We start from the raw sequence: 21,850 nt of genomic DNA on the forward strand, positions 1-21,850 counted from the left end.
GGAGGATGGCCGTGGTATTGACCACCCTATTTGCTACTTCTCAAAAAAGTTCAATATGCATCAGGTACAGTATAGTACAATTGAAAAAGAAGCCCTCTTGTTGCTGGATATTCTGTCATTTGGTCGTGATGTAACTTAAATTAACAGCTATTACTTACCTAGAGGAGGTAATATGATCACGTCCCTATCAGCACCTCTGCTGTCATGGCTCCTATACTGTAGACCCATGTATATGCTGTTGGTTGGCAAGTACAAAGAACTGAAATCTCTTTCATTGTCTGAGGGAATAACAAATCACACACAAAGACAAATTTTTACCAAGCATACTTTTAATTAGTTATGAGTGCTTTTGTCCATGATTGGAAATTGCAACACTTCAAAAATTAAAAGCTGTTTGTTGCCAAGACTAAAAACATCCATGCACATCTCCACTAACCCCCTTTAAGATTTTTGTGCTTTGTTTCACATGCACTGTATACCAAACAATAAAGTGTCATACATTTACCATACTCATATGCAAAAAGGACAAATCTAAATGTAATCTAATCATGTTCATCCCTTTATAGCCACAGTCTACACATCATCTAATGGCTATTTTCAGCAGGATAACTCTGATAGTGGCACATCATCTCAAGCTGTTTTCATCAACATGACAACGAGTTCCAGTGACATCCACAGTCACCACATTTCAATCAATCAATCCAAAATGCTGTCATGTCAACAAGAAGAAGCACAGGAATGGAAGGAAAATGGGGTTCCTATCCAGTATTACAAAGGTATACCTAATAAAGTGGCCACTGAATTTATGTCTGTGCTTAACTATCTTAGTGGTACTTTTTCACAGCAATCTTAATCTTGATGCTCATGTGGGGATGATCCATTGATGGGAAAATGCTACACAGCATCTTCAGCCCTTAAGGAGGAGATGAGTTTCACTGTTTACATTCAGTACACAACACCAGAATAGAAATCTTGTATTAATGGATATGCTTACTTTACCTTCCATTTTTTTTTCATTTATCTTTGTTTTAAGGAACTCCTGAAATTAAATAAAGCAAAAGTTAGACGTGACGTGCCTTCAGTGCCTGCTCAAGGAAAAGGGGGGCCTTTCTGTGTGGAGTTTGCATGTTCTCCCCGTGTTCACCCGGGGTATCCTCCTTAAATAACCCCCACTAAAAACATGCAAGAAGATCATCACCTGACCAATGGTGACGAACAGAGTTGGGTCCCTGGCTGGCAGCCCACCGGTCCTGGTCTGCCGTGGAGGAAGGACGGACCAAGGATGGGTTAAAGGTGGAGAAAATAATTTCACAGAAGCATGGCGTGTGTGCATGTAGTGTGCAACTAACTATGTGTGTGATAAAGTACATTTCTTCTTCGTCTTCTTCTACTTGGACAGAACAAATTACACCTTTCATTATTCTTATTCATACATGGAGTCTGATCACATAATTCCCACCATAGCTCTGTTCAACTACAAACTGAGCACAAGTCTAAATGAAAATGCTTATAATGCCTTTAATAAATACATGTTTCAACAACTCTGTTGGGCTCTGGGCTTGGAGCCTCTCCCAGCACACAATGGGGACAGGTCTCAGTCACAACTAACGCATACAAAATCCAACACATTTCCAATTTACCTCACTTGCATGTCTTAGGACTTGTGAGAGAAAAGTGGAGCAACTACATTTATCAAACTGCTAAAAGACTAGAGTGACTAATAATCCTCCACTTTCCCCCAACTGACAAATTTAAGAATAAAAGCGGGAAATTTACACTACACTACACTTTTACATGTTAACTACTACTTCAGAATTCACAGATACAAATTTAACTTAAAATCAGAGCACCTTGGTCACTTTTGCAGAGTGCTATTCTTGAAAGAATAATCAACATTGCATGTCTAAGTTAAATCCTTGTGTCTGATTGACTATTCCTGCTCAAAGCAAACATGCAAATAATCAGGTACATTCATATTTTGAGGTGAACAGGAGTGACTGACCTGTGATATTGGCTCTTTATGTATGTACAGTGATTTAAGCCCTGATCATATAATTGCTGGAAGGCATATTTTTTTCAAATTAGATTTTCCGGGTAGCAAATCTCTCAAGATGTCACATTGATCATGGCACTTAACACCATGTTGAGGTTCAAATCAAATGTTTATAAATCTTATATCATTACTCTTAATCATTACTCCTCATTGAAGGCATAGAATTCTGTCAATTCCTTCTCTTCCTGAAGCTTCCTGCTGAATGTTGTGTAAAAACACACTTCCACATTATTACCAGAAGAAAAAGTCATCTTGATCAGTATGGGGGTCTTGTCAGCGGACCACACAGATGTCCAGTATACAGAATTTGGCTCTACAGGTGGGGCAAGGGACTGTGCTGGACAACCAGGTGTCAGGTCTTTGCTGGTCTTGGCGGCTGGCAAACCATCGGCCCAGACAGGACAGACACCACATGGGTCTGCAGAAACACTTCTGGCACTCTGACTCATTATCAACTCCTATAACACACATCAGTCAGAGAGTCTTAGATACAGTCACATTAGTTAGCAGACACGCATGCACGCAGACATTCAGACACACACACAGTCTGTCACCTTCTGTGTGGCACAGTCTGACCAGCTTGGTGCTTGCTGGAACCTGCATACAGCCAATACAGGGCTCCATCTCCTGTGTATGGCAAGAGATCATTCTTCAGATTCATTTTGTTTTGGTATTTAAGTTTAGCTTTTAAACATAGCAGCTGCATAAAAACACATACAGTACTGTACCTGTGCACTCAGGAGTGTGTATGGTTGATTTAGGTCCACCTGAGCTCTGAATGTTTCCAGAAAGAGTTCACTGATGGTTTGGTGGATCACTACATTGGCAGAACTTCTTATGGGAGTGTGGACCTTCTCTCGGAGCTCTGCATATTCTGTAGAGTTGAGCCTGGACACAATGGAAAAGTGACTTGGTTTTTTGGACATGTCAAATGCTGTTTTGTCCTGACAGCTCAATAACCTGCACAGCAACTCATATGGCGCATGCTCTGCTGTTACGACACTGCCCATATGTTTGTTTGCCTTGAGTGACTGTTGGGGTTTGTTTTTTGTGTTATTTTTGTGCAAAACTGTCAAAGTTAGTTTTGTCAATCATCTAGTTAGTTTGTTGTCACTATTTGGATCGACCAGCACAAAGCAGTTTGGATCACGTTAATCATACTATGGATGACCACAAGAAATAGTTGGGTGCCACTAACAGTCTTGTGGCAAAAATGGACTCACCTATACCTAAGTAGCTCTACTCCAACTCCAGTCCTCCATACCCCGCCAGAAATCCAATGGAGGAAAAGAGGGAAGCAGGTAGGGGGGTTCATACTAGGCTGAGGCCCTTTAAACCTCCTCGTCCCTCCATCATCATGCCCAATGTGCGGTCTCTCTGGAACAAAGTGGAAACTGTCCCAGATGTTGAGGTGGACCTTGACAACTTCAGCATCATCCAGGCAGACCGCACAAAGAAGTCCGGTAAGGAGAGGGGTGGAGGGTTCTGTATTTATGTCAACAACAGGTGGTGTACCCATATTAAGATCCGGAGCAAGATCTGCACTCCACATGTGGAGATGTGACACTATCCTTCCGCCCCTTCTACCTTCCACGGGAATTTTCCACTGTTGTCTTCAGCTGTGTGTATGTTCCACTGAGCTAACACCGTTAGCTGAAGGTTCACAAACCCCACACCTATAGCATCTATCAGTGGACGGAGGACTGCATCGTGAAATTGCAGGGCTCACTCACCTGCACCGACTGGGACATTTTCTCGGGTGGTAGTCTGAATGAGAGGGTCTTTGTCATCGTGGACTATATTAAATTCTGTATTTCCATGGCTATCCCAGTTAAATTTTTCAAGAAATATCCAAACTCAAAACCTTGGATTACTCAACATATCATGCACAGCCTCAAAGAAACACAGAAAGTCTTTCAACAGCTGGACTGGGTTTCACTCAAAATCATACCACACCAAATCACAAACAAAATCTTTAGAGGCAAACTCAAGTATAAAGAAAAACTGGGCCTGGAATTCAGAACCATGAACACAAGGCAAGCTTTTCAGAAAGTTAAAACTTTCACTGGCCATTATCCACAACCCTCTGCAATAACTGACCCCACCTCTTTTGCTGAAAACCTGAACACTTTTAGGTTTGACATCATGGACTGCTCAGGGGAATGTAAGGTGTTACTGGATACCTGGAGTCCCACAAGTTTGTATCCTGAGTCCCTTCCTGTTTACCCTCTAGTCCAATGACTGTTACAGCCCCTCATCCATCATCACATACCTCAAATACTTGGACGACACTGCAGCACGGGCACTACTCAACGATAACAACTCGGTTGCAAGCTACCATGACTCCATCTCCCATCTCACACGGACAATCACCTGCAGTTAAATGTCTCCAAAACAAAGGAACTGGTCTCTAACTCCTCCAGCACAGGCAGATCAGTCTCTAACCCCATCCACACCCCCCTCAGCATCAGTGACAAAGTTGTTGAAATGGTGTAGAACCAAAAATATCTCAGTATCACACTGAACAATAAACTGAGCTTTGAGCAATAAACTGAGCTCTGAGAGTGTTTAAAAAAAAAAAAAAAAAAAAAAGGCATGTGTAAGAGATTTTTATAACCTGGCTTCTCCACAGTGCTCAGCGGAAGCATGTCTTTAGCTATATGATATGCCACTGCCTCCGTTATGTTTTTGTGCCTTTTAGATGATTTGTCATCAGGCACTGAGGCAGAGTACCTCTGCATGGCGGTCTGCTGCTTGTGCGGTGGTGCTGCGGTTGCAGATGTTGTTGGACGTTGGCGAATACGGCTGCGCTCCAAAGAGCGAGCGCGGCTAAGGTGGTTAAACAAGTTTGTGGTGTTACTGGTCTTAGTGGGGACGACAGTCTTGCATAAGTTACAGACCACATTGGTCTGACTACGGTCCGACTTCTAAAATCCAAAAAACTGCCATACTGGCAGGCTGACTTCCCCTGTTTTATCGATAATTTCTTCACTCGCTGCAACGCTTTCTATTTCTCATCTCACTCCTCGCGGAGCCTCAAACACGAGACAACGACATGGCGCAACCGAACGTGATACTGTTACATGATTGGCCTGTCAGCGTATCTCTTTCACTGATTAGCGATTACTCTCTACGTTGCTCGGTTACCTGAGAGCGAGTGCCTTTGTTCATGCAACCAACCTCGCTTCGCAACTTCAGGTTTCTTCCGACGAAGAAAAAAAAATTATCAAATGTTTTATCGAACGCATTTTTTATTGATATTGATGACGTGTCTATCGCAAGACATATCGCTATCATTTTATCGCCCAGCCCTAGTTTCTTTGCAGCAATTTGACCATGGAGGCCTAACTCACACAGTCTCTCACAGAACTTATCCTCTGCAGGTAACTTTTGGTCTTCCTTTCCTGTGGTGGTACTAATGAGAGCCAGTTTCACCATAGCATTTGATGGTCTTTGCGACTGCACTCGAGGATACGTTCAAAGTTCTTGAAATTTTCCAGACTGACTAACCTTCAAAGTAATGATGGACTGTCATTTTCCTTTACTTAGTTGAGTGGTTCTTGCCATAATATGCATTACCGTCACAGTGACAAGGTGGAAACTGTCGTCTCACAGCTAGAAGGTCCCAGGTTCGATTATCACTGTGGGCGCTGGGGGCGTGTCCTCCACCATGCCTTCAGTGCCTGCTGCTCGAGGAAAGGGGCCTTTCTGTGTGGAGATTGCATGTTCTCCCCGTGTTCACCTGGGGTGTCCTCCTTAAAAAAACCCCACTAAAAACATGCAAGATCACCACCTAACCAATGGTGACAGAAGAAATTGGGTCCCCGGGCGGTGGTCGGATGGCAGCCCACCGCTCCAGGTCTGCCGTGGAGGAAGGCGACCAGGATGGGTTAAAGGCGGAGGACAAATTTCACCAATTTGCATGCCGTGTGAGAGCATGCATGTAGTGGTCAAACAACAACAAAATGGAAGGAAAACAACAACAACAACAACAGTGGTCAAATAGGGCTATTCACTATATATTCACTATACATACATACCAACCCTACCTCTGCACAACACAACTGATCATCTCAAACACATTAAGAAGTTCCAGAAAATAACTCTTGACAATGCACACCTGTTAACTGAAAACCACTCCAGACTACCTCATGAAGCTGATAGAGAGAATGCCAAGAGTATGCAAAGCTGTCATCAAAGCACATGGTAGCTACTTTGAATGAGCTAAATAAAACATATTCTGGTTTGTTTTTTGTTTCCTACATCATTCCATAGGTGTTCCATCATATTTTGGATGTCTTCAGTATTAATCTACAATTTAGAAAATAACAAAAATAAAGAAAAACCACTGAATGAGAAGGTATGTCCAAACTTTTGACTGGTAATGTATGTATCTGTCAAATTTGATGCATTCTGTCTGGTTTGATGTATTTGTGTACTCTGAGGTTGTACAGAAGGTGGAAACAATTCTCCTTGCAGAGGGACAAATACATCTCAATCTAAATCTAAATCTAATCTAACCAAATTGGTCTTAACACATACTCGTACCTGATGTCAAAGGGTCTGACGGCAGGGTTGATGCTGTCCACTCTCAGGGTCAAGATTTGTGCAGGGGAGGCAGAGTCTGAACTCAGCTGGTGTTGCCTAGACTCAGTCACTGTCACATGACAGTCATTCTGTAAGGCCACGTGGATGTGATAGGTGGTCACCTAGAGACAGACAAAGGTAGGTATATTGTTTTCAGATTTAGAATACCTTCAAAATTAAAGTAACAGTTAACAGGACACAACCAACCTGATGAAGGCAAGATAGTCAAAAATGTTTCATGTGGTTTACTGGTGAAGAGTTATAATTTTAATGTACTTGCACTTGCACTGGTCTGCACCTTGCTATGGGTGCTACTTTAAGATCGAAACTTTTGATTTGCATTACCTCAACATTCCATCATTTAAAATGTAGTATGATGTTACAGTGCTTGCTACACGTGTGTCACAGATGGGACTGTAATTTAAGTGTGATTTTATAGTAAGTAGAAGGACGACTCATGGAGCCTTAAAGCTGCAAACCTTTCTTATTAAGTTTCTTTTTAGTTGAAAGAGCAGAAGAGACATGGACGCAGTTCAGACAGAGCTGAGTGTCCCTGCACACCAGAAAATCCTCCAATAGAGTGGGTGCTGGAGCAGGAGCAAGTTATTGCAAAAGTCTTGGACCCAAACAAGAAAAACATGTCACCTCATTCTGACCCAGCAAGACCTCAAAGTCTAAGATGGAATTGCACACTTTGGCTCCAATGTGCTTACTAACCTGTCTCTCTGTCTCTCTGACTGCATTTCTGTCTGTCTGTCTGTCTGTCTGTCTGTCTGTCTGTCTGTCTGTCTGTCTGTCTGTCTGTCTGTCTGTCTGTCTGTCTGTCTGTCTGTCTCTCCTTCTCTTGCTCTTCCTCTCTCACCCAACCGGTCGAGGCAGATGGCCGCCCACCCAGAGTCTGGTTCTGCTCGAGGTTTCTGCCTGTTAAAAGGAAGTTTTTCCTCGCCACTGTCGCCAAGTGCTTGCTCATGGGGGAATTGTTGGTTTCTTTGTAGATAAAAGAGCTTGGTCTGTACCAGCTCTATATGGAAAGTGTCCTGAGACAACTTCTGTTGTGATTTGGCGCTATACAAATAAAATTGAAAATTGAACCTCTGAAATCCACTATTGTCAACCACAGAAACTGGCTTTAAGTCTTTGGCTATATATCCACAGATGTAACTTATAAGCTTATGAGGAAGCAGGGCTCAAGCTGAAACATTTTCTTTCAGTATGTTTTTGTGATTTGAGCTTTTCTGAGTGGCGCTGTACAAAATGGCTTCCATGATTGAGTATAAAAAGAGAATACAAGAGAGGCTGAGTCTTTCTGAAGTGAAAATGGGGAATGCTTCAAAATTCTGTGACCGACTGCACTGGCAAATAGAATAATAATAAAAAGAATTTGGGGATTTCATTGTCTACAATACATAATGTCATTAAAAGAATCACAGAATCTGAAGAAATCTCTGTACACAAGGGACAAGGCCAAAAACCAAGGTGGGATGGCTGTGATCTTCAGGCCCTCAGACAGCTTTGCAACGATTTGGTCTTCTCAAGTGGTTTTATATGTTCTCATCCTGTGATCTTTTATTGCACTTGTGTAACCTAAGTGAATGTCCTTCACAGCTTAGAGTTGCAAGATAACATGACTGATGAGAGCTATAATTGCTTTTGTCAATGAAAATTATAACTAAATATCGTCGTCAACGAACCTTTATCACGTGACGAAAACGAGACGAGACGCAACGTAAATGCTGGTCATGTGACGATAACTATAACTAAATACAAAATGCAATATCGTTGACAAATAAAAACGAGACTAAATGTGGCTTACAAAATAAAAACTCTATCAAAATGTCTCGTCATTTTCGTTGACTAAAACGAAACGAGACAAAATGTTTTAACGTTATTTCGTCTCGTTTAGTCGCGTTATTATTATTTTTGCAGTATTTCTGTTTCCCGTGTCTCATTCAGGGGCTGCATCAGGTCGCACTAAGATGCAGCTGCGGTAGGTTAACGTTAACGACAGACAACCCACACAGAGAACGGGATCGATGGCCGGCCTGCCGGCTTTAGTTGGTAAAATAAATATGTTGTAAAATCAGAGTGTCTTCGTGTCTGGAATGGATGTATTCTTGAGTCTATAAGGTAACAATATAATAAGAAGACAACCTTGTTTGAATTGTGAAATGGGTTTGACTAAAAGAAAATTTTGGTTTCGTCTATACTACTAGATAATATATTGACTGGGTTAAATAGAACTGCATTACTAAAAACAGACTTCAATTTTCATTGACTAAAACTAGACTAAAATGTCATCAGTTTTCGTCGACTAACACTAGAAGAAAATAGAATGCTCAGACTTTTAATCGACTGAAACTTGACTAGACTAAAAAGACTATGAATGTGACTAAAACTAATAAAAACTAAAATGACAGCTTGACACAAAGACTAGACTAAGACTAAAATTAAAACAGGCCGCTAAAAACAACACTAGTGAGAGCCAGTTTAGATAACAGGAGGCAGATGACACTTTTCTCTTCTCTTGTCAGTTAGTGATGTCTGTTACATTTCGATCCACGCCTGAATACAACACACACACATAGATTGTTTATTACATGTCAAGGATAAGGCATGAACAAAGCATGATATGTCCACTTCTTGGAAACTGACCAATTATATTCTGTAACGTATGTCTGTTTATTGTACAGGGTTTGGTCAAATCTAAAAAGATAAATGTGAACTTTTGTCTGAAAACTGTGCTCATTCTGGCGGAGCTCTTGCGAGAGCTCTGTCAGTCTGAGACCAGCGCTGCTCTGCTTAACTTGTGACCTCAATAAATACTTCGGCTGTGAACTGAAGATTTCTCAGGACTGTTCTTGGGCTTCCAACAAAAGACTTGGGGCTAACACCTTTGCATTGAAAACAGACACACAATTCTGTAGTGTGCTCAGGAACATTTCCAAAAACCATTGTCTGTGAATACAGTTCGTCGCTGCATCAAAAAATGCAAGTTGAAACTCTGCCATGTAAAATGGAAACCGTATATGAAGAAGAAAAAAAAGGATTTACCAGAGTTGCTTCAATGATTTGCCTTTCAAAAAGTAGGGTGTTATACAAATTGTTTTGTGTGAGCAACAGAAGCCCATGGCTGATCTTTTTCTTTAAAAATCTCATTGAATAGCACTGCTCCAGAACTGTCTCACAGCCAAGCCAACACATATTTTATTAGCAGATTATGTCCCCATATTGTGCATCAGTTTTGGTCAGGAAAGCCAAAAATTTCCTGCTGATTAAGCACTCTTGATCAGAACAGATCATCACAGGATTCATCACATCACCCAGTTGTTTCCTGATGTATAAGGGCCATATAAATCAAGGTGTTGGGCAGCACATGGCCCTCAGGCCATAGTTTGGACATTACTAATTTCACCAAATCATTGTGAATACAAATCAATTGCTTTTTACTCACCTTTAACACCCAGCTGTCAGTAATGATAACTCTGGCTCCGGGCGCTCCTGTTGCAAACTTATCTATGCGCCTGAACTCACTGTTGATGCTGGTTGCCACAGAGCCCCAGCTGAAGTGAGGAGGCTGTACATGGGCCTGCAGTGCCCGACTGATTGGATGGTTGTACCAGTGATGGCGGGACCAGTAGATGACAAGCGTCCAGCTGGCCAACTGGAGGCAGAGGGACAAGAGGAGAAATGCTCTCCAGCTGTCACTCACCTGGTGAAACAACATGACAGCACAGCTGAGTCATGTGGAACATTTAACTACTGCTAACAAGGTAGTGGAGAACACCTGAAATGCAACATAAATCACCAGGAGAAGGATATGGAAGTGTAGGAGAACAATCCCTGTAACTGACCTTTTTCCCCCGCATTCCTACAACAACAACAAAGACTTTTCTTTTTCATTTAAACTATTTTCAAGAAGGTGTTAATGTAGAGAGACAAGATGTCTGGCCTTAACACCTTTTCCCACCGCATTCCTTCAGGAGGGCTACAAACTACAATGGGTTACCTATTATTTAAACTGTTGCCAGATAGATGCTAATCTTTTCGTACAGGTCCACACCAGATGGAGGCGTTAAAACCATCAGAATGGACAATCAACAGGCCTCAAGAACCAGATAGCACTGACAAGTTGCAAATCAGATATTCCTGGAGCAAACAGTTTTGTGTGTCTCTGTCTGTGTGAAAAATGGTGCCGCACTAGTGGCAGCTTGTTACAGCAGCTCCAACTCACTGTGAGCTTTTTCGGTTTTAGTTTCGTTTTTTTTATTATTCCTTAATATATTCTCACGTGTTTATTCTTAATTGATTGGTGCACTATGGAGACCAAAGTCACCAAGTTAGCTCTGGTCTTTCTCTTGTTTTTTTCATTGTTTACGACCGTGTCTGGAGACCCCATAAGCAGCCATGGCCCTATTGTTTACAGTAGGGATCAGTTGTTAGCGCTCCGTAACACCACGGTGCTGCCCCATGAGAGACCCGACATTCCCCACGAGCTGAAGAGGAGGAGACTGGGTAGCTGTGGCAGAGCTGATTGCCGCGCCAGAAGGAGGAGATACAGACCCGTCCTCCTGTCCATTATCATGGGGAATGTGAGATCTCTTCCCAATAAGATGAACGAGTCAGCAGCGCTGACCCGGCACCAGAGGGACTACCGGGCGTGCAGCATCATGATTTTTTTTTAAACATGGCTGACTGCGCTGACTCCAGACATGAACGCGGAGCTGGACGGCTTTAAGCTGCTGCGGGCAGAGAGGACGAGGGAGAGTGGTAAGAGGAAAGGAGGAGGGCTGGCAGTGTTTGTGAATGACAGATGGTGTAACTCTGTCATGGTGTAACACATCACTATTAAAGAACAACTCTGCTGCAAGGACATTGAACTGTTAGCTGTTAGCATGAGGCCATATGCGACCCGCCACGAGAAAACCAGCAACAAGTCGGCCCGGCGCAAGTTGAGTAAAAACTAAAAAAAAAATAAATTAAAAAAAAATTGTGATTTTCATTTTTTTGCAGAATATGTAAGTTGAAATCATGAAAAAGCCATTTTTGGTCGGTGTCTGCCTTTTCAAATCCAAACCAGTGCCAAACAATGGAGTTCCTGTGCCCTCTTTTCAGCACCAATTCCTCTTTGGGTTCAGCGTCCACTGTGCTCTCCATCTCTGCTACGTTGTTTACGTCCATACTCCTGCTGTTAGCAGTGCGGAAATGGAGTTCTTGCAGGTCACGTAAACTGCTACTGCAAAGCAGTACCATTGCTGCAGTTACATTAGCCAGGATAACCACGGACCACACGTTAAAACTACGATATAAACAATAGAGTATTATATCGTACGGTAGACATTTTTCTGTCGCACTACAACATATATTGTAATATTGCACAGCACTAGCTGGTCACATATTACCTCCCGTGCGAATTCTCGCATGTTGTCGCAATAGCTGTGTATATTCCCCCCTCTGCTAATGCTGATGCAGCCTGTGATGTTCTCCTCTCTGTCACAAGCAGGCTGCAGACAGAGCAACCACACGCCCTCCTTCTTATCTCTGGGGACTTACATCATGCCTCTCCATCCTCCCCTCTGCTCACTTTCACCCAATACAGTACATGTTACACTAGAGACAATAAGATACTGGATTTGTGTTATGCCAACACAAAGGAGGCATACACTTCATCACCCCTCCCTCCAATGGGAAGATCCGACCACAACCTGGTTCATTTCCTGCCTGCGTACAAACCACTCGTGCACAGGCAACCAGCTGCGTCCCGCACAGTGAAGAGATGGTCCGACGAGGCTCTGAAGGACTGTTTTGAGACAACTGTGTGGGAGGAATTCTCAGCTCAGCTCACCACCACCCCCCACTGCTCATCTCATCACCCCCCCCCCCACCCAGACTATTCTTCTGGACCCCAGGAAGAATAGTCTCCACTACGGTGGAGACTAATGGGGATCCTTAATAAACCAACCAACCACCCACCCACCCACCCACCCACCGACACACTCAAGCACACAGCCCCCCCGACTCCAACCTCTCTCTCACAACAACCCAGGTGAGAAACCAACTCCAGAGGATCAAGGCGAGGAAGGCTGCAGGCCCATGTGGCATCAGCTCCAGGCTCCTCAAATCCTGTGCAGATCAGCTGTGCGGGATTGTTGAACGTATGTTCAATCTGAGCCTGAAGCTGGGGAGAGTGCCACAGCTGTGGAAAACATCCTGCGTGGTACTGGTGCCCAAGACTCCGCACTCCAAAGAACTCAGCAGCTACAGGCCGGTGGCACTGACATCCCACCTAATGAAGACCCTGGAATGGCTGGTTCTTATTCATCTCTGCCCCCTGATGAGCCCATCGCTAGATCCACTTGAGTTTGCCTACCAGCCTGGCATTGGGGTGGACAACGCCCTCATCCTCCTCCAACACCGAGCTCTCTCTCACTTGGAGAAACCTGGGAGTACTGTGAGAATCACGTTTTTTGATTTCTCCAGTGCTTTCAATACCATTCAGCCTGCACCTCTGAGGGACAAGATGGAGCACACCAGGGTGAACCATCACCTCACACACTGGATTCTGGATTATCTCACCAACCGTCCACAGTATATGAGGACCCTGAACTGTGTGTCCGACACAGTCGTCTGCAGCACAGGGCCCCCGCAGGGAACGGTCCTGGTTCCGTTCCTCTTCACCCTCTACACTGCAGACTTCTCATACAACACACCCACCTGTCACCTGCAGAAGTTCTCTGATGACTCTGATGATGGCCTCATCACAGATGGAGATTCAATTCAATTCAATTCAATTTTATTTGTATAGCACCAAATCACAACAGAAGTTGTCTCAGGACACTTTCCATATAGAGCTGGTACAGACCAAGCTCTTTTATCTACAAAGAAACCAACAATTCAGAGAGTACAGAGAACTGACGCAGGACTTCGTGGACTGGTGCCAGTGGAACTGCTTCCAGATCAATGCAGGGAAAAACCAAATAACTGGGGGTTGATTTCCGCAGACAAACACTGTGCCCCCTGGCACCGGTGAACATCCAGGAAATGGACATCAAGATGGTGACATCTTATAAGTACCTGGGTGTTCACCTGAACAATAAACTGGACTGGACTCACAACACAACTGCACTTTACAAGAAAGGCCAGAGCAGACTTTATCTGCTCAGCAGACTGAGGTCATTTGGAGTGCAGGGGGCACTCCTAAAGACCTCTTATGACACTGTGGTGGCATCAGCCATCATTTATGGAGTGGTCTGCTGGGGGAGCAGCATCTCGACAGTTGACAGGAAGAGACTTAACAAACTGATCAGGAAGGACAGCTCTGTCCTGGGATGCCCCCATGACTCAGTGGAGGTGGTAGGAGAGAGGAGGATGATGGCTAAGCTGTCATCCATGATTGAGAACGACTCCCACCCCCTGCAGGACACTTTAAAAGTACTGGAGAGCTTCTTCAGCGACAGACTGCTTCACCCAAAGTGTGTGAAGGAACGCTATCGCAGATCCTTCGTTCCTCACTAAGACACTGCACTATAAATCAACTGTGTTCATTCATACTGTGAAAATATTTAGCTCAGGTGAATTTAAAACTTAAGGTGCAATATATCAATCTTTCAGTCAGTTGTATTATTACTCCTATGTGCAATGTCAATACTCCAGTCAGGAGTACTATCATCCAATTACAATATCAGAATCTAGGGCTGGGCAATATGGCTGAAAACTCTATTGCGATAAAAGCGTTTTATATTGGTCGATATCGATAATTATTGATATTTTTCATGACCTATTTAAAATAAGGACCAGGAGAAAAATACATTCAATTTAAACATTTTTATTTTAAATTTAACCTTCCTCTGATTATAATCCCCTTAGCTATCAAGGCAGAAAGGAAATGTCAACACAACCATGGAAAACACTCAAATAATAAATGTAAAAAAAAGGTGTAAAAATGTAAACAGAGAGAAACCTGAGAATTTTTTTCTGCAGGCTTAGTGCAGAAAGTTCACAAGCTGATTTACCCTCTGGTGAATAAAATGTTTTCAAATATGTGCAGTGTTTTGTAAACATAGCAGAAACTGAGGTGGACTTGACATCTGTAACATACAAACAAACAAACAAACAAACAAACAAACATGATAGACAGCACAGTAACACTGACTGAACTATAAAACCAGCCTAGACATATGAAGAACTTAAGTCACTCTTCTCACTCTAAACATACATGAACTATTCAATTATATTTTTATTGCAAGTGTGTTTAAGAAAAAAAAAAAGCACGTGTAAGAGATGTTTATAACCTGGCTTCTCCTCAGTGCTCAGCGGAAGCATGTCTTTAGCCATATGATATGCCACTGCCTCCATTATGTCTTCATGCCTTTTAGATGATTTGTCATCAGGCAATGAAGCAGATACCTCCGCATGGTGGTCAGCTGCTTGTGCAGTGGTGCTGCGGTTGGCGGACGTTGGCGAATACGGCTGCGCTCCAAAGAGCGAGCGCGGCTAAGGTGGTTAAATAAGTTTGTGGTATTACCGGTCTTGGTGGGGACAAAAGTCTTGCATAAGTTACAGACCACATTGGTCTGACTACGGTCCGACTTATAAAATCCAAAAAACTCTATACTGGCAAGCTGACTTTCCCTGTTCTATTGACGATTTCTTAGCTCGCTGCAGCGCTCACTTTCTATTTCTCATCTCACTCCTCACGGAGCAACAAACACGTGACAACGACATGGCGCAACCGAACTTGATAATGTTACATGATTGGCGTGTAAGCGTGTCTCTCTCACTGATTAGCGATTACTCCCTACGTTGCTCAGTTACCTGAGAGCGAGTGCCTTTGTTCATGCAACCAACCTCGCTTCGCAACTTCAGGTTTCTTCCGACGAAGAAAAAAAAATTATCAAGTGCTTTATCGAACGCATTTGATATTGATATTGATGACATGTCTATCACGAGACATATCGCTATCGCTTTATCGGCCCAGCCCTATCAGAACCTATTGTTCATATTTCATTATTCCTTGTTTATATTGCTTGTTTGATATTTAATGTCCTTTTTACTGATGCCCTCTATGTTTGCTATCCACTTTGCTGCTGTAATACCTGAAATTTCTCCACTGTGGGGCTAATAAAGGTCTTATGTTATCTTTCTTTTCTACCACATCAGGATAATGATTCAACTTTGGATATTCCCACAGCACTAAACTCATTATTTGCATGGTATCAATGTTTTTCCGGTGTTTCTAGCTTGTAAAATGGCAAAACTATAATCTAAAATCTTATAAGGATGTTTGTCTGGGTTTCTACCATGGAACCATACTGCTACCTACAGACTAGTAGCTGTTTTAGATACTTGACATGAGACAATTATAATTAGTAGTGCTAATTTGACCAATATAATCTGCCTTTCCTTGTTTCTTTGTTCTATTAGTTAGCTATACTATTAGTTGTCATATAAGTTAGTATTAGTATTGAAGAATGTTGTCATTAATCAACAAAATGTGTCTGATGCAAGTATATCAGTGTCTACATATATGTTGTGAACAATGTTGAAATGTGATTGAAAATTAATCATTTGACCATAGTGAGAAGCATAGAAGTAGGCATTTTTCTTGCTGCATTGAATAAGAGTTGATGTCATAGGCTATAACAATCTCAATTTTAATTAGACTCACTTAGTCATTCATTCAAGAAATTAACACTATATTCGCATCCTCATTTTTTTTCAAAACTACTTCTCACTATTGCCAAACTCTTTCCTTTTATTAGTTTGCTATAGCTTCTTCATCCAGTTGTTTGTGTTACATCTGATCTACCATTAACTTTTAAATAATTATTAAATCAGCATTAAATCAAAAGAATAAATAAAATCTTTCTGAGCTGAGGAAGGTCGGTGCCCCTTTTTATATTAACGAGTGCAAACATTAAACCCAAAGGTTTAATGACCTAATTCCCTTACATAAGTAAAAGACTAAACATATAATTACTGAGGTAGAAATAGAAAAATTTAAATATTAGTAGTGTAATAGAACATTGTTAATCCATGACCCATAAATCCCCCACAGTTCTGCACTGATGTGAGCCCCAGATTAATTACTTAATTTACTGAAGTGCAATGACTGGATTAGGGAAGAGTGACTGATTTAAATAGCAAAGCTTTTACCTCTATTTATTAAAATCCCATAGGCTATGACTTCAGGCATTTTTACTGGTGTAACTGGGAAACGGGGGATGCTTGCCATCATAGAATAAGATCATAAGATTTTGACGTTTATTGATACTTCAGCTATCAGTCACCATATCAACATTAACAAATTGGTCACTTTATTTTTTAAAGTTAAATGTATGTACGTGATTGAAAATATAAAAACTTGATAAACTGAGAGATGAGACATACCGGCACTGAAGCTGTGGAGATGGAGAAGACTATTTAAGAGTATGTGAAGAGTACGATCAGCATCAGCGTGAGGTCTGCAGTTGCAGTGTCACGTGATATAATTGCTTGTGTGCAGAGTGACAAGTGACAAGAGAAGTGTGTTCAAAAATCTGCGCTTGACAGATAGACAGGCTGACCTTGTGAATGTATCCCAGGTTTTTCTCTGGAGCTGCAATACACATTCCTATGTAGTAACCTAGAAAGATGGACAACATGGTCATAATAAAAATGCACATAATATGAACAACAGCACCAAATAACCCATCATAAATAGATTACATCCACTACAGCCCCATGTTAGACACACAACAAATCTACACCACCCTGCCCCTATCTACTATATATAAAACTATCTGCTATAGGCTCATCATAACCTGGTCTTTATGCCAATGTTATCTTCGCATTTTATCACACGCATCTTTCCTACTCGCACAGCTTTTAATCTATGTAGCTGTCAGCACCGGCTCCATGCAGAAACAAAATAAATAAAAATTTGCCCCCAAACAGCCCACATTTCCCATCATGCTATGCAGGACTGAGTAGTTTGTTAAGTTTGCTGTTTAATTTTCCAAAATGCAAATGTTTCTTTGTAACATTAATGATTGTAAAATAATGTCTGCGGCTGTTGAGGACATGGTCGTTTAGGTTTAGCATTACCACATTTTTAAGTAATGTGTCATTAATTTTCACATACTCATATGGGTGTTCGATGACCATGTCAAAAGGAAAATGGAAAAGCTGTTTGACGTTTCATTCCTGCCCTGAAGTGGACAATATTCAACTTCAATCAGGGAAACTGCACACTGGTCTATAGCAATTCAATTTACATGTCAACAATGCTCTTTGGTGACAAAATGAAAATGCAATTTTCTAACAACTTGAAAATGAAAATTAAAGTAGTCTGTTATTCCTCCCACATGGCGGGTCTTAAGTTAGAACGTCACTTTCCCTGTGGTGTGTTCCTCTTCGTGAAATCCACGGATTTAGTTCCTATAGGTTGGTGCTGTAGCCTATGCTACTGACGGCATATTTTTTCTGATGCCTGCAAGATTTAGCACAAATGAATAGAAATGATGCACTTTCATCTACAACAACAAGCAAATGGGACAACGGTTTCACCCTTTGTCCAATATTACGAAGGTGAGTAAGTAAACCTTGAAGTTTCGCTAGATTGGAAGACAGATGACGGACAGTAAGTGCGGTTTCAATGATCTGACCCTGTACTTTTTCTCAGTGTCCAGAAAAGTGCTAGACAAAGGTGTAGTATGCCCCTGAGAGCATTATGCTAATGTTACAGGTCCATGAGGAAGTCAGACAAGCCTCACAGTCTGACAGAAGGATAGAGTTGTTACTGTTTAGCCAAATCCCCAGGAACATGGGGATGTCAATTAATGTTAAACTTTACCACAAATTATTTCATGCTAGATTGCCAAACATAGCTATTGCTCGTAAATTGTGTACACTAGCTAACTTATTGTATGTTTTGATTTGGACTTGGTAATATGATGAATGACACAGAAGATAAATAATAGACATAATGGACAGACATACAAACAATTACACCAAACGGTTACAATGATATATGTGACAATATTTTAGTTCCAAAGTAGAAAGTACATTACATTAAGTAGGGTATGTGTGCGTAATGTGCAAATTTGGATGTTTGTATGAGAGACAATGACAGTTTTAGTGATTCTGGATAGGTTAGAGTGTAAAGAGTATGGCGTATGTGGCAGAAAATAAATACATGACTTATTGTCATTAAAACTGAGGTAAATTTGCCCATTTTATACTTAAATGTCAACAGATTCTCTTATTTATATTGCCAAATATGTGTTTACATGTTATATTTCAATTCATTATTATTTTACCATGTATTTTGTACTATTATTCCCCATATTGATAAGCTCTGATTTATTATGTTGTGTATGGAGCCAGGAGGGGGGAAAGAAGGGACGGAAGAAAAAAAAAAGCAAAAATGTTTGTTGTTGAATTTCTGTAAATACATATAAAAACAATATTGCAAATAAAAATGTGCAAAATAGTGTGTTGCCATAATGATAAGAAATATATGACGTAATAGCAATATACTTAAAACGATGCTTTTGATTGGTTTTTATTTTCTTCAGTTTTTACTTGAATTTTTCAGTTTTACTGTGCTTTCACTTGTGCCCAGACCCAGAGGAGGGCGCTGGCTCACTGTAGGTCTTATGCCAAGACCAAAGTTTCTCATGTATTGTTTTAATGGTTTGGTAGAATGCCAGTTTCTTAGGTTGTGAATCGTCGAGAGGTTAAAGTGTGCATTACCTTTATCGTTGTCTATCGTGTGTTTTGAACAGCCGTGGGGTTAACTTTCTGTTTCCGAGGAGGTGGCCGTCAATGTGAAGTTTATTTACCACGAACGGGTGAATCCCAGGCTCGTGCATAGAATCTTTTTTTATGCTGTCCAGAACAAAAACCTATACCTCTGTTTGTAGGTCTGTGTCAACCGATGAATCCTGTTTCTCTATTTGAATGGATTTGGTGGATGAGCTGCTGGTATTCCGTTCCGTATATCCGTTCTGCGTGAAACACTAGAAAGCCATAGTAAAACATGTAGTCTTGTCGTTCTAGTTTTGTTTTACTGCGAGCTCCTTCAATGTCTGGCTGAATTTACAGTCTACACCTTAGGGGTAAGACGACTCACCTCCGTGGTCTGGATCTCGCGATACTCACGGAGCAACCGGCAACACAAAGATCTCACAACTCAACTCACCAATAAATAATGAATACTGACTTAACGTCGATCATATCCCTGCCCTCTTATGCGTCAGAATGTCAGGTTTTACCTAAAGGCAGTGCGGAGTGGACCAGTACAGTAATGCTGGTCCTCTTGATATGGTACTGGGCGAAGCCAACATCCTCACTCCCCAGCCAGGATGAAAAGAGATTCTGGATGGTTAAACCGGCCGATTGAAACTCGCTGGGCGTAAACACGAAGCAGAAAGAGAACACCATGTAGGCCAAAGTAAAAGTTAACTCTGGGGTCTCCATGGTAGACCTACGACTAACCTCCTCCTCCTCCTCCTCCGCCGCCGCCGCCTTCTTCTTCTTCCTCTGGTTTAACTTCTTCTTCTTCTTCTTCCTCTGGTTTAACTTCTCCTTCTTCTTCTGTGGGGTTTATTGGCGGTTGGCAAACCAACTCATGGTGCATTACCGCCACCAACTGGACTGGAGTGTGAACAAGAGATTAGGCAGGAAACAAACGAAACAAAACAAAACAAAACACACACACACACACACACACACACACACACACACACACACACACACACACACACACACACACACAATAACTAGATTCTGTTATCTAACTTAGTTTCTTTAAGGAATTTAACAATGTCATATTGTATCTTGCCTGCTGATTTCCCCAAAAGCCCTGTTAGTGTAAAGTCGTGATGTTTTGCCTTCCTTAATGACTGACTAAGACTTTTCCTCTGGGTGTCATATTTCTTGCAGTGGAGTGGTACACGTTCAACTGTTTCTGGCTGGTTACAGTGTGTGCAGTTTCCGGTAGGGTGTTTACCTATTTTGTGCAATGTATAATTGAGACCTGAATGACCTATTCTCAGACGTGTTATAATGTTTTCTTCCCTACGTTTGAAGCCCACCTTCCTCCCATCACCCACATGCCTTTGTATTTGATACAGGTGCCTTCCAGTTTCGCTGATGTCCCAATATTCCTGCCATGTAGTTTGTGTATATTTCTTAATGAATGATTTAACCTCAGCTTTGCTTAGTGGAACTTGCATGCCTACCTGTGCAATTCGGAGTGTTTGCTTGGCCAGAATATCTACCTGCTCATTTCCTTCCACACCCACATGAGCAGGGACCCAGATGTATTGTGTGATTATGCCCTTAATATGCATTCTATACATTATTAGGTATATTTCATTGACTATATCCATCCTGAATGCTGATCTGCCTGATCTAATACTTGATAGTGCCGAGAAACTGTCTGATGCAATAACTGTTTTTTGTATTTCTCTCTCCTCTATCCACTGTAACGCCAATATTATAGCCAGCAGTTCTGTGGTGTATACTGAGAGATGATCTGATACCCTTTCCTTAATATGTGTTCCACTCACTGGAATATATACTGCTGCTCCTGCACATCCTGTATCTGGATCTTTGGATCCATCTGTAAAAATAAACACTGAATCTGAGAAATGCTGGTCTAAATAATTCTGGACTATATGCCATATAGGATGTTTCCCTGACTTCTCCTTCAATTCTTGCTGTATTTTGAGGTCTACTTCTGGCAAAGGAAATAACCAAGGAGGAATGGAAAAGATTGGGACTGTGGGGCTGTACTGCAATTTACTCAGTCCTATGGTTCGTGCTTTCACGTCACCAATCCAACCAAAACTCCTGAAATTAGTTTCATTGTGTTCCCAGCAGTCTGCTAAGATATTCTTGGCAGGATGTTTATCACCATGCCCTTGCAGATTGACCCAGTATGCCAACATTAGCTTAACTCTCCTAATTCGCAGAGGCAACTCTCCCATTTCCACCTGCATCGCTGAAACTGGAGATGTTTTAAATGCTCCGCTGCAGATTCTTAGGGCCTGAGCTTGCAGAACATCCAGCTTTTTCAAATTTGACTCTGCTGCCGACATATACGCTATACACCCATAATTGAATATTGATCTCATGAGTGCCCAGTATATATTTTGTAGAGATGATCTACTTGCTCCCCACTCCTGTCCTGCCAAACACCGAAGAACATTCACGACCCTCTTACTT

The 21,850-nt window shown here is 41.8% G+C and overlaps 2 protein-coding genes across 3 annotated transcripts in view; both read right to left on the reverse strand.

Moving 5' to 3' along the window:
- rnf103 (ring finger protein 103) overlaps positions 1-21,850 on the reverse strand; it is a 452,442-nt gene that overhangs the window by 284,164 nt on the left and 146,428 nt on the right. The gene's annotated exons all lie outside the window — the stretch shown is intronic.
- On the reverse strand, positions 310-20,186 carry tmem129 (transmembrane protein 129, E3 ubiquitin protein ligase). Of its 2 annotated transcripts, XM_070962958.1 has the most exons (8): positions 20,117-20,174; positions 19,894-20,027; positions 17,203-17,261; positions 10,092-10,349; positions 6,602-6,762; positions 2,782-2,941; positions 2,608-2,680; positions 310-2,511 (listed from the first exon to the last, which is right to left on the reverse strand). In XM_070962958.1, exons 3-8 carry the CDS (start codon positions 17,245-17,247, stop codon positions 2,327-2,329), a joined length of 882 nt encoding a protein of 293 aa, XP_070819059.1. In that variant the 5' UTR covers positions 17,248-17,261; positions 19,894-20,027; positions 20,117-20,174; the 3' UTR covers positions 310-2,326. The 2 variants fall into 2 exon arrangements, with proteins under 2 accessions (XP_070819059.1, XP_070819058.1); XM_070962957.1 differs by having other exon boundaries at positions 19,894-20,186.

The sequence above is a fragment of the Chaetodon trifascialis genome, chromosome 5, assembly GCF_039877785.1.
Source record: "Chaetodon trifascialis isolate fChaTrf1 chromosome 5, fChaTrf1.hap1, whole genome shotgun sequence".
NCBI classification, from domain to species: Eukaryota; Metazoa; Chordata; class Actinopteri; order Chaetodontiformes; family Chaetodontidae; genus Chaetodon; species Chaetodon trifascialis.